General features: G+C 42.0%; 1 protein-coding gene across 1 annotated transcript in view; it reads left to right on the top strand.

Moving 5' to 3' along the window:
- PAK5 (p21 (RAC1) activated kinase 5) overlaps window positions 1-23328 on the top strand; it is a 156269-nt gene that overhangs the window by 110029 nt on the left and 22912 nt on the right. Inside the window, exons 3-5 of the mRNA XM_055304136.1 lie at window positions 2999-3784; window positions 20181-20672; window positions 22758-22891. Coding sequence (XP_055160111.1) covers window positions 2999-3784; window positions 20181-20672; window positions 22758-22891 — 1412 coding nt within the window. The remainder of the gene's footprint in view (window positions 1-2998; window positions 3785-20180; window positions 20673-22757; window positions 22892-23328) is intronic.

The following is a 23328-nucleotide window of genomic DNA, read 5'->3' as shown; positions in this document are numbered from 1 at the left end:
GGCGGCAAATAGGCTATTAATTCACAGAACAACCTAGATTAACCTCAAATGCATTATCTAAATGAAAGAAGCCAGACCAAAAGGCTCTGGACTGTTTGATTCCATTCTTAGGTTATTTGGAAAAGGCAGAACTATACGGATAGAAAACAGATCAACAGTATATCAGAGGTTTGGAGAAGAGGCAGTATCCGACCAGGGAAAGCCCAGGAGACGGCAAGTATAGACCTAATCTTTTATGGCCCTGTAATGGTGAATATATGATGCTTTGTATTTGTCAATACCCATAGAACTTTCCAGCACAAAGAGTAATTTTTTAAGCCAACCAAATCAGAGGATCCCAGGATGGAATGCAAACTGTGACAGAAGAATTTAACTATTACACATGTGTGAGATAATCTCCTAGAAGGGGGCGGGGGTGGGGGGTAGACACTAACCTAAGTAACTTTTTAAAACAGGGCTTTCTTTGAATGGAAACTGTAAGCCCAAAGTCCAAAACACCATACTAAACACTGTACTCTAGCTGGCAATGTTGTTTGCCATGGTGATGTGGGGTAATAATTCTAAAACTGCTATATTTGTACCCTCAGATTGAATAACCAAAATAATGGCAGATGGAGGGATCCAGGTTTTTCACCATTTTTTTCACCAACAAATACAGGGCAAGCTAGAATGAACCATGTGAGACTGGATTAGATTCAGAGACAATAGTACAAATTCATGTTTAGCTTAATAGAGGAACAGGTGGATAGATATATTTACAGATGTGTGTGCATACTAAGGGAAGTGTATGTACATGTATTGCCTGGCTCTGTTCGCTGAGGGGCTCTATTCACTGGAAGCAGTGACACCCCAGTAACAGTGAGCATACCCGGCATCCAGATATTAGTTTCTAATTTTAGTTTCTAATATCATTAGCCAGTTAAAGGAACCAGGCCCCTTGGAGACATGGTTGATTTTAGGGCAAGGGCAGGGAATTTACAAGATGAACCTGGAGTCTCTTGTAGTGTCAAAAAGTAAGGACGGGCTTAAAAAATAAGAGGATGGAGGCTTATGAAAGGGACAGAGCAGCCAGTATGAAAGAACTCTCAGTAACTAAAGCTAGAACAAACAGAGAAACAAAACAAAAACATAGTTTGGGATTATAATCCAAAGTATGAAATAAACACCCATGATTCTATCCATACTGACACAACTAAATGACTGAATAAGTAAATAGAATATGCAAGTCTCCTGTGCAGAAGAATTCTGTATACTCTATGTAGGTGCCCCCTCTCATGGAAGTAGAATAGTTTACCTCTAAGGATACAGTTTGGAAAGCAACAAAGGAAGGGGAGTGTAACTTTGTAGTGCGGAAACCTGGTGAGCACAACCTGGGTCAGGTGACCAAAGTCAGCCTCATCAGTAATAAGCCACTGATGATGATAGGCATGCTAGATATGATGGAATAAAATTGGTACCTTAATCTGTGATCTGCCCCTGCCCCCCAAACCAATAACCTCAGTTTAACCATGAGAAAAACATCAGACATTCCCAGTTGAGGGACATTCTGCAGAACCCCTGACCACTGCTCCTTAAAACTATTAAGGTCATCCAAAACAAGGAAAGTCTGAGAAACTATCACAGACCTGAGGAGATATGAAAAATAAGTATGAGGTATCCTGGATGGAACCCAGGAACACTGGGGGGGAGGGGGACAATGAAATTAACATAAACTGTGAAGTTTAGTTAATAGCAGCGCAAGATATTGACAAGACAGTAAGGGATAGATGAGAGCTCTATATATTCTCCTTGCAATCCATTAATCTAAAACCATTCCAAAATTAAAAGTTTATTTAAAAGAAAGGTTTATAGGCCAAAAGTCTTAGTCCAGGACTGATTGGATGGAAAAAAACAAAACCTTGTCTTTCATCATAGATACTTCGGGAATCACTGATATATAAAGCATATGCTCTAGGACAATTTTGACTTGTTCCTCTAGTTTGAAATCCTCTATTATACTGAGATGGTTTTGTTACTTGCTCAAATGTATTTTTCTCTTAAAATCCTGGAAGTATGAAGTCACAACACTTTGTTCTTTGTTCTTTTATCCACCCCCATCATATTTTGCTGCAAACCTTGTCATTGTCAAGGCACAGCTGACTGGTTTTGTAAGTGGTTTGTGATTTCTTTCTGTTCCTAGTATTCCAGTGTTACTTAGGTTCGTTAAAGGGAACATTTGGGCTTGGCAGTTTGTGTCACTAAGATTCAAGTATAACCACATCAATTACTAAGCCATCCAAACGTCAGCAATGATGATACAAAAGTGTGGCTCTAGCAAGCATTATAGTTAGATGCTTAATGAGAATATCATATGTGATCACAAATAAAATCTCACAAGTAATCTTCATGCTGTTCCTTACTTACAGTTCAGAAAGTGCCTCTTCCAGAAAATCTGATAACTTCAGTTTTCATATGTATTTCATAAAAGGGTAAAAAAAAAAGTGTGTGCCCATTTCTGGGAATGTTAATATTCAAGTTACCATGTTTACTGGCTTTGCAAATAATCTGGATAAGGAATATAAAAGTAATAAATATGCTTTTTCTAACCAGTTGTAGACTTAAAATTATAATCAGCTTATTGTTAGATGGTTAGGGTTTATTATTTAAGGAGGGGAAGGAGTGAGGAGGAGGTTTCACTTACCTGGTAAATAAGACAGTGATTGCTTGTATAGTTTTCTAAATGGCTTTTGATGTTTATTTGATCTCTCTGTTGAGATAGGTAAAAGAAATTTTGCAGTTTTCAATTATGTAATATTTAGCTTATTTCACCACTGAAATCAGTCAACAGGTTTTTTTGGTTTTTTGGTTTTTTTTTTTTTTTAATCATCACTTTTTAGAGTATGTTCCTAGGGTCTTTTCTCCTTGTGGTTGAAATTAGATGGAGTTGGGGTGGGATTCCAACATCAACTTGAGAGCATGAAATGTTTTCTTTAAATGGCATTCCTTTTACTATTCCCAGACAATCGTTAGAGGAAATAAACCGTGCAAGGAAACCTCCATCAACGGCCTGCTGGAGGACTTTGACAACATCTCCGTGACTCGCTCCAACTCCCTACGGAAGGAAAGTCCGCCCACCCCAGACCAGGGGGCCTCCAGCCACGGTCAAGGCCATCGTGAAGAAAATGGCTTTATCACCTTCTCACAGTATTCCAGCGAATCCGATACCACTGCTGACTACACAACTGAGAAGTATCGAGAAAAGAGTCTCTATGGTGATGACCTGGATCCATTTTATAAGGGCAGCCATGTGGCCAAGCAAAATGGGCATGTCATGAAGACAAAACATGGGGAGGCCCACTATCCTGAGATGAAGCCTTGGAAATCTGATCTTGCCAGATTTCCCCTTGATTATCACACACACTTGGACTCCCTGAGCAAGCCAAGTGAATACAGCGACCTCAAGTGGGAGTACCAGAGAGCCTCAAGCAGCTCCCCTCTAGATTATCCGTTCCAATTCACGCCTTCTAGAACTGCGGGGACCAGTGGGTGCTCCAAGGAGAGTCTGGTGTTCAGTGAAAGTGAGTGGGGACCCAGCCTGGATGACTATGATAGGAGGCCAAAGTCGTCCTACCTGAATCAGACCAGCCCTCAGCCCACCATGCGGCAGAGGTCCAGATCAGGCTCGGGGCTCCAGGAACCCATGATGCCCTTCGGAGCAAGTGCATTTAAAACCCACCCCCAAGGACACTCATACAACTCCTACACCTACCCTCGCTTGTCCGAGCCCACAATGTGCATTCCAAAGGTAATGTTCACTGCCTCCTTCCCTCCCATGGGCAGGCACCTCACAAAGGTGGTGCTAGCATGACCTTCTCACAGAGTCAGATTCTAAGGTGAAGGTTTGCCTTTTAAGTGAGAATCCATATTGAAACCCTATCTGATTTCCACGCACCAGCCCCAAGGGCAGAGGATATAGGGCAAGGAACATATATTCATTAAAATCAAAGTCTTTGGAGATCTCCTCGAGGGTTTCTGATTAAAAGGCAAAAAAAAAAAAAAAAAAGTTTATTTGAAAGATATCCTGATATACTACTAATAAATATTGTGTGCTCCTATTAGACTAAGTCCTCTTTTAAGGAGCATACAATTATAAACCATTAGATGGACTAATATTGTAGTTCCCACTTTCTGGCAAAGTTTATAAGGATCTGTTGAAAAGGAAAAAATAAAGTCAGGATTATCATGGTAAGTTTTTAATAAAGTTCATTTTTAAAAATCTAATAATTTTATAATTATTAAAAATTTTAATTTAATAATTTTATAATTCTTAATAAATTTTAATTTAATAACCATTCTAACAGGTATGGGGTTGTATCTCATTGTGGTTTTGATTTTCCCTGATGTTGAGTCATGTCTAGAACCTTTCCATGTACCTGTTGACCATTTGTATATCATCTTTAGAAAAATGTATATTCAGATTCTTTGTCCAAATTTTGATTGGGTTATTTGGGATTTTTTTTTTTTTTTTTTTTGCTATTGAGTTGTATGAGTTCCTTATATATATTTTTAACCCCTTATCAGATATGTGGTTTGCAGATATTCTCTCCCATCCCATCAGTGTCTTTTCATTTTGCTAATGTTTCCCTTCATTGTGCAGAAGCTTTTTACTTTGATGTAGTCCCACTTTATTTTTGTTATTATTGCCTTTCAGTGTCAAATACAAAAAAGTCATTTCCAAGACCAATGCCAAGGAACTTACCCCTATTTTTCTTCTAGGAATTTTATGGCTTCAGGTCTTACATTCAAATCTTTAATGCATTTTGAATTAATTTTTGTGTATGGTATAAGACAGGGGTTCAGTTTCATTCTTTTACACCTGCCTGTCCAATTTTCACAGCACCATATATTGAAGACTGTCCTTTCCTCATTTGTATATTCTTGGCTGTTTTGTAAAAAATTGACTGAATCTATATATATTCCTGGTCTGTGATCTGTTCTATTGATCTGTGAGCCTGCTTTTTTGCCGGTACCATACTATGTTGACCACTATAGCTTTGTAATATAGTTTGAAATTAGGAATCTTTGTTCTTCTTTATCAGGATTGCTTTGGCTATTTAGGGTCATGTATGATATTTTGTATGTGATATATTTGAACACTTATGGTCAGAAGCTCTTTAGGTCAAGATCACAAAGTTCTGTTCAGAGGCAATAGTGTTGCAGCCCTGGGGCCATACTTGGCTTCTTGACCTGTTGAGTCCACCAAGTAGTTATTTTCAACTTCTGAAAAATCAAGATATTTCACTTAAAATCTTCAACTTCTGGGTTTTAGGATTCTCTTTAAAAAAATGGGATGATCTGGGCAGCCCCGGTGGCCTAGCAGTTTGGCGCTGCCTTCAGCCCAGGGTGTGATCCTGGAGACCCGGTATCGAGTCCCACGTCAGGATCCCTGCATGAAGCCTTCTCCCTCTACCTGTGTCTCTGCCTCTCTGTCTGTCTGTCATGAATAAATAAAAATAAAATCTTCAAAAAAAAGGGATGATCTGATACCCCTAGGCCCACATTTTCACATAGCATTGGAAATGGAATTGACTGGAGACAAAGGCTGCCCCATTAGAGGGGATAGGCCCTGCCCAGGCCACTTCATTCATTCTGCTCATTAGCCTAATCCCTAGAGGCATTTGAGGATTTAATATAACTCCCCAGGAACCCCTGCCCACTCATTTCATGGAAGGAGAAACAAAGGTCCAGAAAGTCACATGGCACACTTAAGGTTTCATAGTTTGTTGGTTGTAAAACAAGGATAAAATCCAGTCTGATATTTCTCCTAGTCCCATATTTTTTCCTTTATGTGGGCATATGTTACTTATGGAGTTCAACTGTATTTGCCAGTAAAACCCATGAGAGGCTACTCTAGGCTAAAGAGAGGAATAGGAAGAGGATGGAGAGAGGGGATAATTCATTCCATTCATTCTAGCTTCATTCCTCCCTAGATCCCTCTTCCTACAGACTTCCAAATATAAGGCAAAGCAGACCTGCTCTGAAATCTGGTTTTGTTAAGCCCAGAAACAATGCAGAAATCTATTGTGGCTCAGAAAAAAAATAATAACATATTTGCCCTTGGGAACTTTTTTTTTTTAAGATTTTATTATTTATTTGAAACAGAAAGAGACAGAGCATGAGCAGGATGGTGGGAATGGGGGGCAGAGGGAGAGAGAGAAGCAGACTCCCTGTCATATGGGGCTCCATCCCCGGACCCTGAGAACATGACCTAAGCCAAAGGCAGACACTTAACTAGCTGAGCCACCCAGGCACTCCTGCCCTTGGGAACTTGTACCAGGAAGTTTTTCAGCCCTTAAAATAAAGGCCTCCAGAGGAGCAAGCTGCTATTCCATTTCATAGGAGACCCGTGAGAAGTTCACAAGCAGGTTTTCTAGGAGAGTAGGAGGTGGGAGGCATGTTAGTAATTAAAACGTTTACTTGATTAAAAATATAACATCTCTCTAAAAAGATTTAGGTGCCTGTGCCTTTAGAACTGTATTCTAGGGCAGCCCCGATAGCTCGTGGTATAGCGCCGCCTTCAGCCCAGGGCATGATCCTGGAGACCTGGGATGGAGTCCCACGTCAGGCTCCCTGCATGGAGCCTGCTTTTCCCTCTGCCTGTGTCTCTGCCTCTCTCTCTCTCTCTTTCTCTCTCTCTCTCTCTCTCTCTCTCTCTCTCTGTCTCTCATGAATAAATAAATAAAATCTTAAAAATAAAAAAATGATGATAATAATAATAATAATAATAAAAGAACTGTACTCTAAAATATCCTCCAATCACATCTGGATTTCCTGCCGAGGGAAGAAATAAAGATCATGACTCAGATAATTTGTCTTTGCCTCATGGAAAGTCCTAGAGGCTGGTGGGTAATGTTCACATCTCAATAATAAGAGAAAAGCATGAAATTTGTGTGGGTCTCCAGGTAGAGCAAAAATGAGAAGGAGATATGTATGTATGTGAGAGATACAGGGAGACAGACACCGGGTTTATATTTTGGCTTGAAGGAGAAAAAACACTGTTAGTCCACAGAAAAAAACTCCTCCAGTGTTATCTACTTACCTAATTTTCATGTTGACATGACAGGAATCAAGGATGTTATAAATCTATAGGTATGGAGTCTGTCTCCCTACTTTTAAATGTTTTTGGCTGGGGCTGGGCAGATAAAACCTTGAGGGAAAAATAAAGCCAAACAAAATCCATTCACAGCGCACAACTATAAAAACAGCCTGATGTGGAGAGAATGCTTTCCACCCTCCCCTGCAGACAGGTCTGCTTTACAAGGAGGGAAACTGCCTAGAAATAGTGTCACCATGCACCTAGTTTTGCACCTTCCTGTGCTCTCCAGGGAACAAGCAGCTGCCAGCTCGTGTAGGTGGGTGCTGACCCAGCAATCCATCCCTTGTTCTGGCTCCCTGTGTCATCACACAGTTCACTAAGCACTTGCTGTGTGCCAGACTCATGGGTTGCCTCTTTGAGCCTCACAGTCCTGTAAGGAAGGAATTCTTGCCTGTTTTGTGCATATGAGGAACCTGGGGCTCTGAGGGGCTCAGTAATAACCAGGTGAGTCAGCTGAGCTCATAGCCGGGCTGGGGTCCAGCTCTCTGGTCTCAACCCCTTTGCCAGACATTGGAGACAGCCCCAGTGGCCCAGGAATAGCTTCTGCAGGCACCAAGCCTTCAACTTGCCTTCTTATAAGCTCCTTTAACTGCATAGAGCCATGAAGTTCCCATGGGTAACATGGTTCCTGTCACACTCAATAGCAGGGTTTTTAGCCTTGATGCTGTGGACATTCTGGGCCTGATAGTACTCTATCACGGGGGGACGTCCTGTGCACTGAGGATGGTTAGCTGCATCCCTGGCTTCTACCACTAAGTGCCAATAGCATCCCTTCCTGTAACATCCAAGATATTTCCAGACACCATCAAATGACCTATGGGGCAGCAGGGAGCAAAATCAGGTCCAGTTGAGAACCACTGTTCCATAGCTAACTATTTGTCAATAGTTTTGGGCATTCAGTGGTGTAGGACCTAGAGGTAAACTGCCTGGGTTTGAGTCCTGACATTACCACTTATAACTGGGTGACTCAATTGCTTGACTCTGCTTCTCTATATATAAAATAGGGATAATCATGTTGTGTGAGGGTTAAATAAGTTAGTAATTAACAGGAGCCTAATTATGAATACACATAGTCTCTACACATCAATCTGTATGTGTAGCATGTAGACAGGAGACAGCTGTGATGTGAATCAAAGGGTTGCTATGTTGCAGGCAGTGTGCAAGCATTACCCGATTTAGCCCTCATGGGAATTCTGGAAGACTTCAAGATCATCTACCTTTTACAGTGAGAAAGCCAAGATTCAGAGGCTAACTCCTTACAGACATCTCAAGGATATGAAGGCAAACAGTTGAGTCAGGATCCAAAATTAGGTCCATCTTACTCCAAAATCTATATATTCCGGATCATTCCTATTTTTCACAGAAGAAAGCCACAGAACAGAAAGATGGATGTGAGGCCTTGGGGCCCAGATATGCACACTGCAGGCAGCCCTAACTTTCTGGTGAGAAATAGGTGATTAGTCACAGAGGGTTTTGGGTTACACAGGGAATGTAGTTTATTCTCTCTGTTCTCAGTAGGGTTGAATCCTCTGAGAAGCTCCTTAACCTCAACAGACTATGATTTGTGGATAAAAAGCAGGGATCACAGTCCAAAGGGAGGCATTAAAGACTAAAGATCCCTGAGACTCTCATACACCCTCACTCTGCTTTGAATGATCATCATATTATGTTTTACGAATGACCATCCAGATCTTCTTACCCATGACAGAGACATTTAAGAGTACAAGTTCTAGAATCCAGCTCCGTAGACTCCAGCTCCCTAGATTTGTGCCCTCACTGGCTATATGATCTTGTCTGTGCCTCAGTTCCTTCCTTTATAAAGTAGAATGTTTCCATAACCTACTTTGACCGTATTCTATGGATTAAAAAAGATGAGTAAACATAAAGGAGTTCTCACAGGGCAGGCACTCAATATTAGCCCCTGTTCCCTGGAATATTTCTGGTTGGAGACCATGTCACCATATCTGCTAACGCCAGCCATAGAAACATCTTCTCTGGATAATCTTTTACATATTTTCAAAATATGGGGACAAGCTCCATGTGACTTCGCCGTCATGGCCATTCTGTGCAGCCTAATGTACGGCTGTCCTCACCTCAGAGATGCAGGTCACAGAAGGGTAGATTATCCGTGAGACATCCTCAAGGCCCGGCAACCCCTGAGTGACTGAGCTAACCTGAGGACCCCAGTCCTGCCATGCTACTGCTTGCTCTACCCTCTAGAATGGACATGAAAGTCTCAGACTTCCCGTAGAGGCCAGATGTGAAGAGAACAGAATACCTAACAGTATTCAAGCAAAAAGCATCGTCCATGACTCTGCATCTGTAGTTATGATGGTTCTTGCCAACCAACCCCTCCACATTACCTTCACCATCTCCTCTGCACCAGGCAGCAAAGTGACTGGTGTGTAGCCCAAACAGATGACATATTAAGGGGTTCTGAGTGAAGATAGAGGGTGTAAGAGAAACTGGCATGATTCCCCAGATCTTTTGCCTGGGATTTTCAGTGCAATGGTTTTTCATTGCTTAGTTGTCACTTGCTTTCCCTAGAAGGAAAAAGTGGTCGAGACAGTGTGCTCAGTCTTCCTGCGCCAATATCTGAATGACTCACTATTCTTTATGGCACTTGCCCACCTAGATTCAGCCAAGGTCTAGGAGCAAAACTGCAGCTCCTTATCTACTGAGGATCCCAGCTGAACACTTTCAGAGATCCCCAAGCACTGATGGGTAAAAAAATGACAATGCTTGTGAAATCTTACAAGCTGCAACAAAAATCATAGGTCTGGGGGAGGGAGAGGGGAAGAGGTGCTAATCATGTAATATAATGGTAGATATTATTTTGATTTTTTTTTTGGCATATAGACTCTTATAGGATGTTCATTAAGGTTCATGAAACATCCAAAGAGGTGATTCAGACACATCTCCAATGTCCATCCTTCAGATGGAGACTTCACGTGTCCTTTGCACATGAATGGATAAATCTTCCCATGAATATTCCTGTGGTTCAAAGTAAACTGTGTTTTAGTCATTATGAGTGAGTTTTCCATTACCAAATTAAAATGAAATTAGTCTGACCTGGCAATATCTGTCCCCACTGTCTTGGAGGCTCTGACATACCTGAACTATATTCTGCAGCAGGGATCCAATCCCCAGAGGTACAGACACCCCTCTCCTCCCCACCCCTGCAGATGCAGGTGGTGGCAGATCTCAGGTCAGAGTGATCTGCTCTTGAACAGAAGATGTGTTCTTTGAGTTTGGAGCAACAATTCCAGAGGGGGAAGGAGAGCCTATAAAGTACCTGTATGCTTGAGCCTGCTGACTGAGCGCAGACTTATCCATTTCTTTAACCTGGCTTTGCCTCCTTGTACAGGTGATAAGCCACTTGTCCAAACTCTCTGTGTCCATTTGCTGTATATTTTATAAGGCAAACAAACACACAACTCATCCAATTTCACCGCATAAGGTATAAGTTCCTACGTGCCTAACTAGGAATCCAGTGTCGCAGTTTGGGAGATTTCCTTGCAAAACACTAAAGAAGGTGAATGGCTCTCTGCTACATACAGTTTACAAGTCCAGCGAGTGTCTGAATATCCAGAACTTAACCTACCTCCTAAGTCCCCTGCATTAGAACCTTACGCAGACACCTTGATTCTTTAGGTCCCAGGAGGGCCTGCTCATGACCCCTGTTCCTTGGCAGTGAGAGCGTGTGCTTGCTGCCTCTCTTACCAAAATTGAACAGCAGCTCATGTTGTGCGCTGCGTCCCTTTGTCATCTGCGAAATAGGGCCACTCCATTTTGTAAATGAAAATAAGTAATTCGGAGGAAACTGACCGTGACTGGGCATTTGTGGAAGCCTTGTCTCAACCAGGAGCAGTGGCTATGATTTTATTAGGATGCAGTAACCTACCCCCACCTGAGGGGAGGTGGGGAAGAGCCCCCATCCGTGGCATTCCTGCCCGTGGCAGGGAGAATTGCCATGGCAAAACCCAGCCAGAGGGACACAGGAGAGTAAATCCATGTTCAAGTCACGGGATTTAATGAAACCCTTTCTCCTAATTGCCAGCCTCTAAAATGTCCCTGCAGAGAAAGTGAGTTATTCTCTCTGGAATTCTCATAGGTGCTCATTTTCCTTCCCCAAAGCCGAGGCTGGTCCTCTTACATTTCCCTTTGAGTCAAGTAAGGACAATTTAAGATGTCCTTTCCGTGCTCAGATAATAGAGGCCTGTGATTCACTTTTATCCCACGTTTGATTTATGTACAACAAACAACACCCAATCTGGCTTTTTTTTTTTTTTTCAGATGAGCAGTCTCTGCTTTATTGTACTCCGAAAAGGTGTATTGGAGCATCACGCTGGCTCACTGCAACCAGCCGCCCCCCATCCCCTGTAGCTCTGTGGGAAGTAGAAGGGGAGACTCTCCATCTTTCACAGAGCGGTCTGCGGTCCCCATTCTTTGGGCGCGCGCACACGCACACACGCACACCCAGTCCACCACGATCTAGCCGATCTAGCCGCAGCCTCCCTGTCACCAGTACAGAGGACCACGGTGACAAATAGATGCTGCGGCAGGATTTTTTTTTCCTCCCCTTTCTCCCGCCCTCCCCCCACCAAACCTTTTTTTTTTTTTTTCCAGCCTTGGCATAAAATGGTCAAATGATGTTCTACTGCAGAATTCAATTTCACAGTTCAGTTAGGTCCTTGATTACACTGCCAAATTCAGATTAATGTGCATTTAACGAACATGGATCAGGGGAATTCTGGCTGGCAGCCAGCTGTAATCGGAGCAATTGATAGCTGTGTGCAGTTTTATGCCCGTGCACCCCAGCGTACCACTGGTGAAATTGATTGATTAAATGAATTCATTGCTATAATTATTTATAATTTTGATACATCGCAGGCCTGTGTCTGACCCCATCCTTGGAGACATTGTACCCATTGTGGAAGGGTAGTCCAGCTGAGTTGTTAGCCCGGGATTATTTTTTTCCCATATAATATAGCTTTTTGTTTGTTTTGTGCACTGATTTTTTGGTTTGAATTGAGACCTCAAAAGCACATTCCTTTAAGAATTCATTTGTATGGTATATTAAAGGGCAACTAAAATGGAAACCCTCCTATGAATGTATGTTATCAACCATTTCAAAGGGGGAGGAAAACAAGACTGCTTTAGATGTTCTTTCAGTATTTTTAAATACTCCTGTAGAGAGAATTCTTTTTCAGAATGTATTTGATTTTTCAATGACAATTAGTGTGCTCGTAGAACTGCCACTATGCAGTTTGGCAGGCTGAGTGATAATTTGCAAAAATGGTCTAGTCTTCTCTTTTCACATTTTGCCATATGGAAATCCCCTTAAAAATATGTAGTTTATGATCTCATTTCTGTGAAGTTAACTCTTTCACAAAATCCCAGGACCATTCTCTTGGGAGGGGCAGGAAGAAAGCCGAAAGGTTTTCACCAGAAATGATGTTTCATCATTTTCCTTCTTGCACAGTGGCTTTTCTACCCTTGCTCCCTCCCGGTCCTGTCCTGTGTCATGCCCTTGCAATAAGGTCTTCAAAGGTAAACTACATTCATAGATCTTTTGTGTGGTGAGAGGGACATTGGATTTGCTCACTAAATACTTCACTAAATGATTAACCCCTACATCTCTCTCAAGATGCTATACTCCGAAGGTAATCCTTTTTTTTTTTTTTTCTAGAATAGTTTGTAAGTCAGGTTGTAAAAAAAGATCACACAGGTCAAGCTTTACTCCTTTGAAAGTCTTGCTTACATGAGCGAACGTGTGTGTCTGTGCAAAACAATATACATGAACAAATTCATCAGATTTTTTCACCCACTTCCAAATATAGGATATTGGAAAGATGACTTAGAGTAGGACAGTGAAATAATTATAACAGTTTAGGGGCCAGGAGACCTTGTTAGAGAAGAAAGTTTGGGCTTGCTTTCTTCTCCGCGGAAGAAAGGACGTTATTGTATCTGAACACAAAGTTCTGGTCTGGCCAATGCAAAAATGAAAGCGATGAATTCTGTACATAGATGATCAGCTCATTTTGCCATGATGGTTTTTTCTTTGTTGTGTATTTTGAGCTGATTTCTCTAAAGCACGACTGTTCAAACAAAACGACTTAATTTTCCTTCACCTCCCCCTCTCCAGCCAGGCATTATCATTCATCACTTTCTAGCCCTTGCATTTCTGGTATCCTGCTTCCAGTTGCCCAGACATTGACATCTGAGCCCCCAGAGAAACACCCTAACCAGGCTTTTGCTCTGTAGTTGTCTTTCCTTACTGTGCCCACCTCTGTCCTGACCATGTCTACCTTCTTATCATTGAAGTATATCTCTAAGACATATCAAAGGGCCAAGTTCTAAAGTGACATTATCTGGATTTAATCCCAACTCTGCTTCTTAATAGCTCTGGGAGCTCTGCATGAGCTATTTTAACTCTCTGTGCCTCCGTCTCCTTATCTGTAAAATGGAATAGTCATGAGCCCTGTCTCATGTAACTTGAGATTCAAATGCATTCACAAATATGAAGTGCTTAGAACAGTCCCTAGCAAATGGAAAGAACTCATCAAATGTCAAATATCATTAACATTCTTATATATTATTCCTACAAAGATAGACTCCTAACAGAGTAGTTGGTTAATGTCAGGACCCTACATTGGCTCCCACTGACCTACTCCTGCATTTTCTTGAGGAGTGAGTGCCCTAGCCTTGATTATACAGACTGGGGAGGTGACAACTGATGGTAGAAATGCCAAGGCAGGTAAGAAAGCAGGCCCAGGGTGCCAGCGTGCCTTGGACCTGGGATATCTAGACACCCTCCTGAGAATGAATGACTGACCTGAACAGAAGAACAAGGTTGTACAGTTCACTTGGGGGTACGTGGCCATTTGCCTTGGATTGCTGGTAGGGGGCAGTTCCACCTCCCTGAAACTCCATTTTATCAACAATAAATTGCCCCCTTCTTGACTCTCAGAAAAAGAAGGAGGCTGCCACAAATATGTAGGCTAGCAGTGCCATAATGGAACCCACAGTTGGGTTGTTAAGACCCAACTGAGGGTTGTAGGTCAGTAACATAGTGCCCCTGAACAGGGTCACTCATGCACTTCTCCTTCCCAAAGTCAGCTATTTGTCTGTCTGCCGCCATCTCCTTGAACTGACGGAAGCCCAGAGGGCGGACCATGTGTTCTCTCATTGGGGGCAGTCAGTTCCCCTTCCAAGAGTGCACCTCAAGTATGGTTCCCAAAATTGTCTCTTGTGAGAGTAGCTGCTCCTCATCCATCACGTTTTTTGAGTCTGTGCCTCTTACTGGCAGCCACGAAAAACAATAGCATGATTTTGTCTCGAAGACCTGATTTCAAAGACGTTTAGCTCCCTGTGAACAACTCAGCCTCCCCTCTCTGACTGGAAATGGTCCCATCCGTGCAGGCAAGCCTCCCTTTCTTTATGCCACCCGTTAGCTGTGGAGAGGAGACTCTGATAATGCTGCTGACAGTCGATAAAGAAGAAAAGTGGCCTGATGCAGCGTGAAGCAGAGTTTGTGATTCCTACTGGATACAGCTTTTTTATTTTTAATATATCTTCAGAGATCAGTCATACATGCTTGTGGGGAAGGAATTCAATTTTGCTTAAAGTATAGGAACAAATCCTCCACAGAAGACACCGGGGGATGATGCCATGTGACAGTTCCCAGGACATACTTTGAAAAATAAAAGGCATAGACCCCACTTCCTTCACATTCTAGCCTTGTAATTAGCCTGGACCTGGCTAATCTCAAACTTAATTTAAGGGAAGAACCCAGTTGTTTAATTTACACTGACATTTCATCCCCTCTCCAATCACATAAACACACCAGTGTTCCCTGTGTGTAGCACAAATCCAGGGGCTTAGCAAAAAATCAGTGACTTCAATACAGCATTTCAAATATAATGCAGTGCTTGATATATTATAATTAAAAGCATGTTTTCTGATTGTTTAAAAGGTTAATGTTTAGGAATACATATGCTGCCAGTACACGATCTTCAACAAATACTAGCTGGTTGGGCTTTTTTTTTCTTAATATTTTACTATTTATTTTCTATTGCATTCTCACTCTGCTAAGGACTTTCTATAATGATACCAGCATCTAGAATGTATTGGTCAGTCACTATGCAATCTTTTGATGTGTATTCAGTCCTTTAGAGCTCATAGTGACCTAAAAAAGTAGTTATTATTGTTAGAGCCTTCATTTTACAGGAGAGAAAAACCAAAGCACAGGTGTTTAAATAACTTGCCCAATGTCACACAACTGATAAATGGCAGATAAGGTCTTTGAACCAAGAGCTTATTTTCTTAGACACTAGGTTGCTGTAAGTTGCCACTGTTTAGCCTCATAAAAGCCTTGCAAGAAAGGTATTTATGATTAACATTTTACAGTCAAGGAAACTGAGGCTCAGAGAGGCTTTGTGATTTGACAAAGCCATCAGAATCTGAATTGAACCCTAAGTATGTCCCTCAGAAGCATATGTTCTCTTACTGTACAACCAGGACAGAGCCCTGGCTTCACAGTACCTGGTTCCTGCTGGTTGGTGCAGGGCTGTCTGAATGGTGGACTCACCAGAGTAGATGATGGTGTTCTCAAGACTAGGAAGGGCTACCCTTCTGGATGTGCACAGGCCAAAACTGTCATCTGGGAGCCAATGAACAGTGCAGAAGAAGTGAGAATGGTGCCATGCTAGCAGTGCCACTCTGTGGCAGCTCTTGCTGCCAGACTTGTGGAATAGACATTTGTTCATGCTGTGTGATAGGGCAGGAGCTTGGAACACCTGCCGCCTTCTAGATGGCCACCATGTTGCCATGTTCAATGAGCAATATGCCCCATCCTACTTCACTTCTCTATGGCATCTGATATGAGTTATTACTCCTTCCTTCTTGAAATGCTTTTCTCCCTTGGCTTCAGGAACCCCTAGTCCCTTACTTTCTTTCCAACATCCCTGGTCACTTCTCTGATCCTTTATGCAACATCCTTCTGCTATTTCTGATCTCTGAATGTTAGGGTCCTTGGACCTTCTCTTACACATGCAACATCATGGCTTTTAATACCAACTAATGAAATTACTCTCACCAATGACTCTCATGTCATGAGCTTCAGCTCTTCCCTGTACTCAAAACATATCTAAGTCACCTCAGCAATGTTTCTGCTTGGATGCCTGATAGTTCTCCCAAACTTAACATGGCCATGCCAGAATTCTTGGTTTCCCTCACATGATAGTTACCTATTCTGTGTAACAAACTATCACAAAACTTAACAACTTAATACAATGATAAACATTTATTATCTCACATAATTTCTGTGGCTCAATTTTCTGTGACTAAATTAGCTGGATGATTCTGGCCTTGAGACTCTCGTGAGGTTGCAGTCAAGATGTCAGCCAGGGCTAGTCATCTGAAGGCTTGACCGGGACCAGATGATTATTTCTAGGATGGTTCACATAGCTGTTGAGGGAAGGCCTCAGTTTCTGACTCTTGGCAGGAGGTTTTGCACTTGAATTTCTCTATAGAATTCTTGAGCATCCTCATGACATGACAGCAGGAGAAGGCCAGAGCAAGTGATCTAGGAGAAAAGACAGTGGAGCCACAATATCTTTTTTAGTCTCAGAAGGCACTTGCTTTCACTTCTATTGTATTCTTTTGATCACACAGATGAGCCTGGGACAGTGTAAGAGGGGACTATACAAGGATCCTCAGGCATCTTGGATAGAGGCTGATTACCACACTTCACAAGCCTACCCCTGCCCCTCTGCTCCTTATATCATTAAATGGCTTGTTGCCCAAGTCAGAATCTTTGGCTCTTTTCTTTCACATTTTAATCCAGTCCATCAGCAAATCATGTTAGCTCTATCTTCAGAACCTACCTTGCATCCCAGCATTTGTCATCCCAACTATAGCACCCATTCTAATCTCAACTTACATTGACCACAATAAGCTAACTGGCATCCCTGTTTCCACCTGTGCCACAAAGGTCTCTTCTCCTCTAGCTCCCAGAGATCAACATCAAGCTCATATCTCTCTTCTCTCCTCAGCAAACTCCAGGGGTTCCCATTTCACTCAGAGTGACTGCCAGTGTCCTTGCCATGACCTACATGATCATCCCTCTGACTACTTTTCTGACCATCTTTCCAAACCAACACCCCTCCATGCCAGAGGAGCCTCTCTTCTATTCTTAAAGCCTCTATTTGCCTAGAATCCTATGTGTGCTGTGCCCTCTGCCCAGACTACCCCTCCCCACATAGATGTTAGGTCTATTCCCTCATGTCAGCCAGATTTCTGCTCAAATGGCACCCCCATAGAGAGACCTTCCTTGGGACCCTTGGGTGGCTCAGTGGTTGAGCGTCTGCCTTTGGCTCGGGAAGTGATCCTGGGGTCCGAGGATCGAGTCCCGCATTGGGCTCCCTGTGAGGAGGAGGCTGTTCCTCCCTCTGCCTGTGTGTCTGCCTCTCTATGTGTGTCTCTATGAATAAATAAATAAAAATCTTTTTTAAAAAAGAGAGAGAACTTCCTTGATGACCACATCCAAGATGGCATCTCATTAATCTTAAACCCTTTGCTCTATTTTCCTTCATATCTCTGTTACTACTGGACTGCATACTGTACATTTATTGGTTTTCTTGTTTATTGTGTGTCTCCCTCTCTAGAATGTAAACCCCAGAAGGGCAGAAATACCATCCATTTTTATTATTGCTGGACCTTCCCATGGCACCTGAAAAGGTGCCTATCACATAATAGTGGCTCAAAAATTAACTTGTGGACAAAACAAATTCATGAGTATACTACATGGGAGCAATGGATTTCCTTCACCCAATAGAACTTTCTGCAATGATGGAGATGTTGTATATCTATGCTGTCCAATGTGATGGCTATTGGATACTTAAAATGGGACTTCTATGATGAAGGAATTGAGTTATTTTAATTTATTTTTTATTGATTTCAATTAAGTAGCTACATGTGGTCGGTACCCACCATACTAGAGTAGATCTAGATCCTTAGATGGGGTATGGGGGCATGTACATGTCATTTCATGTACATCCCAGTAGAGTGTAGAGACTTCCCAGGGTGCTGTGTTAAGAAGGAGCCTAAAGTCCAATAAAAAATCTTTTTTGAGCACTTTCGGTGTACCCAGCACTGTGTCGTCATCAGGAAATCACACAAGGGTGCAGTGATTGATTAGTGTATTCTGTCCTCGGCAAGGAGGTGAAGACTTTATGATGTGGTATATTTACCATACCTGACCTCAGTTGTTCCAGAGCTAGTCAGAGGTCCTCCCTGATTCCTCCCAGGGAGTGATTGCTGGAATGTACACCTAGTGTTGTACAAAACTCCCGCTGACTTCCCCCATCCCTGCTCTTTCTGCTGTCCCTATTCTCCACTGAGTTCCCTGAATCTAGTCTTCAAAACTAAAGTAGAATGTTCTTTGCTGGAATCCTTTTGAGGGATGATCAAATTCCCTTTCACACACACACTCCTGCAAAATTTGACAACTCTCAATTATATTTCTGCTTATTTGGTGAGAACATTGCATGTGTTCCGTATGGTCCTTACTGAAAAGCTGCTTAGCAGAGCCGTATTTTCCCTTTTACATATATCTGCTAGGTTATGCGTGTGGATAATACATATCCCCCCTTCTAGTATATGAATTCACAAGCATGGGGAAAGGCATTCTGCCCCTGAAATTTCTCACTGAAGACTAACATCCTTTAATGACAAATGGGATCTTTTATTCCTGCAAAGGAAAACAGAGCCTATACACCAAGTACACTGTGGATAAGGCAGATTTTTTTTTTTTTTTGCATAAGGCACTTTTTAATTAAAACTCTCCCTGTGTTTCACATGAGTAGGAGAAGGCCCTTTCCTAGGAGCAGTGGGTATAATTGGTGTCCCAACCATATCCCTTCATCACATATTGTTTCTGTCTGCCATCATTGCTTTCCTTTGTCTAAAGCAGTAGTTTTCAGCCAAGAGCAATTTTGCCCATATTCTGGGAATATTTAGCAACATCTCAAGAAACATTTTTGGTCATAACTGGCACAAGTGGCTGCTACTGGCATCTAGTAGGTAGAATCTAGTGATGCTGCTAAACATCCTGCAACACACAGGACAGTTGGCCACATCAGAGAATTATCTAGCCCCCAAAATCAGTGGTGCCAATGCTGAGAAATTCTGGTCTAAAAGCTTTCTCTATCCACTGGAGGCTAGTCAGCCCAGGATATGGCAAATCAGGAGTGCCAGGAAATTAATATTCATGGAAGCAGATGTTAAACAGTGTTTTGAAGGGATCTGGCATAAATACTCCATCTTGTGGCCCCTCAGATGGGATAACTTCAAGGTATATGCTTAATATAGTCTCCCAGGGTACAGAGTTAGCTGGTGGGATTAGATTCCAATTGCTTCATTGGTAACTTGCTGTGCATATTGGGGCTTACCAAAGAGATGACCAGTAGGGGGTGTGTTTGTGTACACAGAGAGTCTCTCTATGGATGACATCAGTCTTTTCATGTAAAGCCTTCATCTGATTGGATGCAGCCCACCCACTTCATGGAAAGCAATCTGCTTTGCTCAAAATCTACTGATTTAAATGTTAAGCACATCTTTAAAAAATACCTTCCCAGAATATTGTTGACCAAACAACCAGATACCATAGCCTAGCCAAGTTAACACATAAAATTAACCATCATACTCTATGACTTGCCCTTTGTTGAGTTTCCCCTTCCTTGTCTCACCTCATAACTCCTGGGATCACCTCCACCAGTTGCATTTAAATTCAGGTCTCATCATCTGCTTCTGGGGATTTGAGTAGAGAAAGGGGAAGAAATAGACTAAATAGGGAGGTTGTAGGGTAGGTAAAGGATGGAAGCAGGAGCCATCTGGGACCTCACAAGGTAAGCATCACCCACAACTATGTTGTGTATGGTCCTCTTCATTCAGGCCAGCTACAGGTTGATTCAATTGGCTCACTGACTGCAGCATTCAGATCTAGCATGTGATATTTCTCCATCTGTGTCTGTCTTCCCAGGTGGATTATGATCGAGCACAGATGGTCCTCAGCCCTCCGCTGTCAGGGTCTGACACCTACCCCAGGGGCCCCGCCAAACTACCTCAAAGTCAAAGCAAAGCGGGCTATTCCTCAAGCAGCCACCAGTACCCATCTGGGTACCACAAAGCCACCCTGTACCACCACCCCTCCCTGCAGACCAGTTCACAGTACATCTCTACAGCTTCTTACCTGAGCTCTCTGAGTATCTCATCCAGCACCTACCCCCCACCCAGCTGGGGCTCCTCTTCAGACCAGCAGCCCTCCAGGGTGTCCCATGAACAGTTTCGGGCTGCTTTGCAGTTGGTGGTCAGCCCAGGAGATCCCAGGGAATACTTGGACAACTTTATCAAAATCGGAGAAGGGTCAACCGGCATTGTATGCATTGCAACTGAGAAACACACAGGGAAACAAGTCGCAGTGAAGAAGATGGACCTCCGAAAGCAACAGAGACGAGAACTGCTTTTTAATGAGGTAGATGGTGTGTTCGGATCACTCTTTCTCTCCCAAGTAACATGTATTTCCCCATTTCAAAAATATTACATGTACAGCTCAGAACATCAGAAAGCACTGACAATAGAAATACAAAAATAATGTTCCCATAATCCTTCCTTCTGGACTTGGTCTGTATGTGTACAGCTGCTACTTTTATAAAGTACTTCATACAAATCAACCACCGTGCTAAGCTCTGATCTGGCTTGATTCACACAACAAACCTGTGAGACAGACATTATCAAGCCCAGGGTCATACACCAGGTCGATGGCAGAGCTGGGATTTGAATTCTAGCAGATTCCAGAGCCTTATGCTACACTATCTACATGGATATATATACATTTTGTTACATGGTTGTGATACCATGTATACCCTCTGTAGCCATTATTTTTACTCAATAAACAGAAGTTGGTTTACCGATGGATTATCACTCTTTAGGAACTTTAAGATACATTTTCTAATTATAGGAATAATGAATTCTTCCTGTGGAAAATATGGAAGATAGAGAAAATATCCCAAAATCTCACAACCGAAAAATAGCCTACATTAATATTTCAGGAGTTTCCTTCTATATTTTATTCTCTTTAGAAAAAGTAATATGTAATACTGGCTTCCAGAAAGTTTGTAACAGTAAAGACCCTCACTGATAGACCTGTATCATCCTCACTAGCACTGGATACTGTCATGTTATCTCTGTTAATCTGATAGAATGAACAAATCTTCCTGCTTTAATTAACACTATTATTACCAGTGAGGGTGATTTTATTTTCATGTTTATAGGCCATTTTTACTTCTTCATTAAACCATATGTCCTTTGCACAGTTTCCAATTAGGACGGTAGCATTTGTCTTATGGATAAATGAGAGCTCTTGATATGTTAAGGAATTAACCTTTTTCTCTGTGTTTGTTGCAATGTTTTTCTACTTCCTTATTCGCCTTTTACATTTATTACTTGAGACCTCTAAAATGCACATAAGGGGGAAAACATGAGCACCTATGTCTAGGAACATAAAACATTTTGGAGTAATATTAATCTATTGATTTTATGAGAGTTTAGGGAAGAGAGATGGATTTTTGCAGAGGGAAAGTTTAGGTCTTAAAGATAGCAAATCAGGATTCCAATGTTAGATAATATGTCAGTCTCTAGCAAAGGAAGTACCACTCACATCTCCTGACAGACATTATAAAAATGCAATCAGGTGTGACTTTGGATCCTTCTTCTATGGAGGCTCATATGAAGCCACATACATCTCCAGCCCTCATGGGAGTTCATTTTTTCCCTATGTTCCACATCTTGTAGAGAGTGGGCTTCAGCTTGTCACTTCGATGATACTGACTTCTGGGACTTAATTCCAAATCACAAGACCAAAACAGGACAATATAATGTAGATTACTTAGTGATTTATTAATTAAAACTAAGTCTGAAAATGTTACCAGAAGCAGCCGCAGGGCAGCAATTCTTGGAAGCTGTCTCTGGTAATTAAGTTCAAGTTAGCCTGAATCATATTTGCTTTTACCTTCAAGACCTATCCTTTGTATTCAGCCCAAACCTCTCTCACACCCAACCCAGACCTTCTCCCAAGATGTTAAGTTACCCTGATGTGACCCTATTCCTACTGTTACTTCATTTACTTGTGAGACCTACTCATCATTTACCACTTAGGGTTGGTGATCTTTTGCCAGGTTATACAATGGTAGAGTATGGATCGTGCATTCTAAAGGAGACCCTTAAGAATATCTGATCATATCCCCCCACCCCAGAACAGTCAACAAAACTCCCTCTTGTGAGTACAAACCTTGCCAGGGTTTTGCCTATTTCCACTCTCATTATTCCCAAACCCAGTGCCTAGTTGCTCTGCCATTTTCTCTGAATTGACTAACTAGATTCCTTTTATTGCTGCTAGCTACCCTCAATACTGTCTTTCTATCTGTAGTAGACTCCTGAATAAGTCCCTCCCAAATCAATATTTCTTAATCAATTGTACTCATAGCACAGATGTGGCCACAAAAGGACAGGAAGCCAAATTTCACATCACAAGTCAAAAAGCATCTTTCCATTTGCCCAGGTTGTTATAATGCGAGATTACCACCATGACAATGTGGTTGACATGTACAACAGCTACCTTGTCGGCGATGAGCTCTGGGTGGTCATGGAATTTCTAGAAGGCGGTGCCTTGACAGACATTGTCACTCATACCAGGTATGTCTCTTCATTATCTAGACAAATAATTCCAGTGCTTATTATTCTTCTCCAGGGTAAAGCCTCAATGACTATATCTATGAACTCTCTATAAATTGTAAGCCTTTTGAAGTCAGGGGATATCAGGACCCTTTTTCTTTATATTCCCTAAGTGCCTATTGTAATATCATGTATATATAGGTCATTCATTTAATTAACATTCTCCTTGCCCTCCAGAAATGCATTAATATTTAATGATTTTAAGTCAGCCAGCTGATGACAAATGGATTTTTGGTGCCAAATAGTAAAATTTCCCATTCCTACACATTTTCCTAAAAGTGAATTATATTCTGAATTGCCTTGCTATTGCTCTATGGTGATACCACCAAGGGTACCTGGATAAGGAAGAGGCTAATGGAAGATAAGTCAAAGTTTTATGTCATAATAAGAAACCTACA

This window comes from Nyctereutes procyonoides, unplaced genomic scaffold, assembly GCF_905146905.1.
Source record: "Nyctereutes procyonoides isolate TBG_1078 unplaced genomic scaffold, NYPRO_anot_genome, whole genome shotgun sequence".
NCBI lineage: Eukaryota > Metazoa > Chordata > Mammalia > Carnivora > Canidae > Nyctereutes > Nyctereutes procyonoides.
Note: the sequence above shows the minus strand (reverse complement) of the source record. Positions and strands in the feature narration are given on the sequence as shown.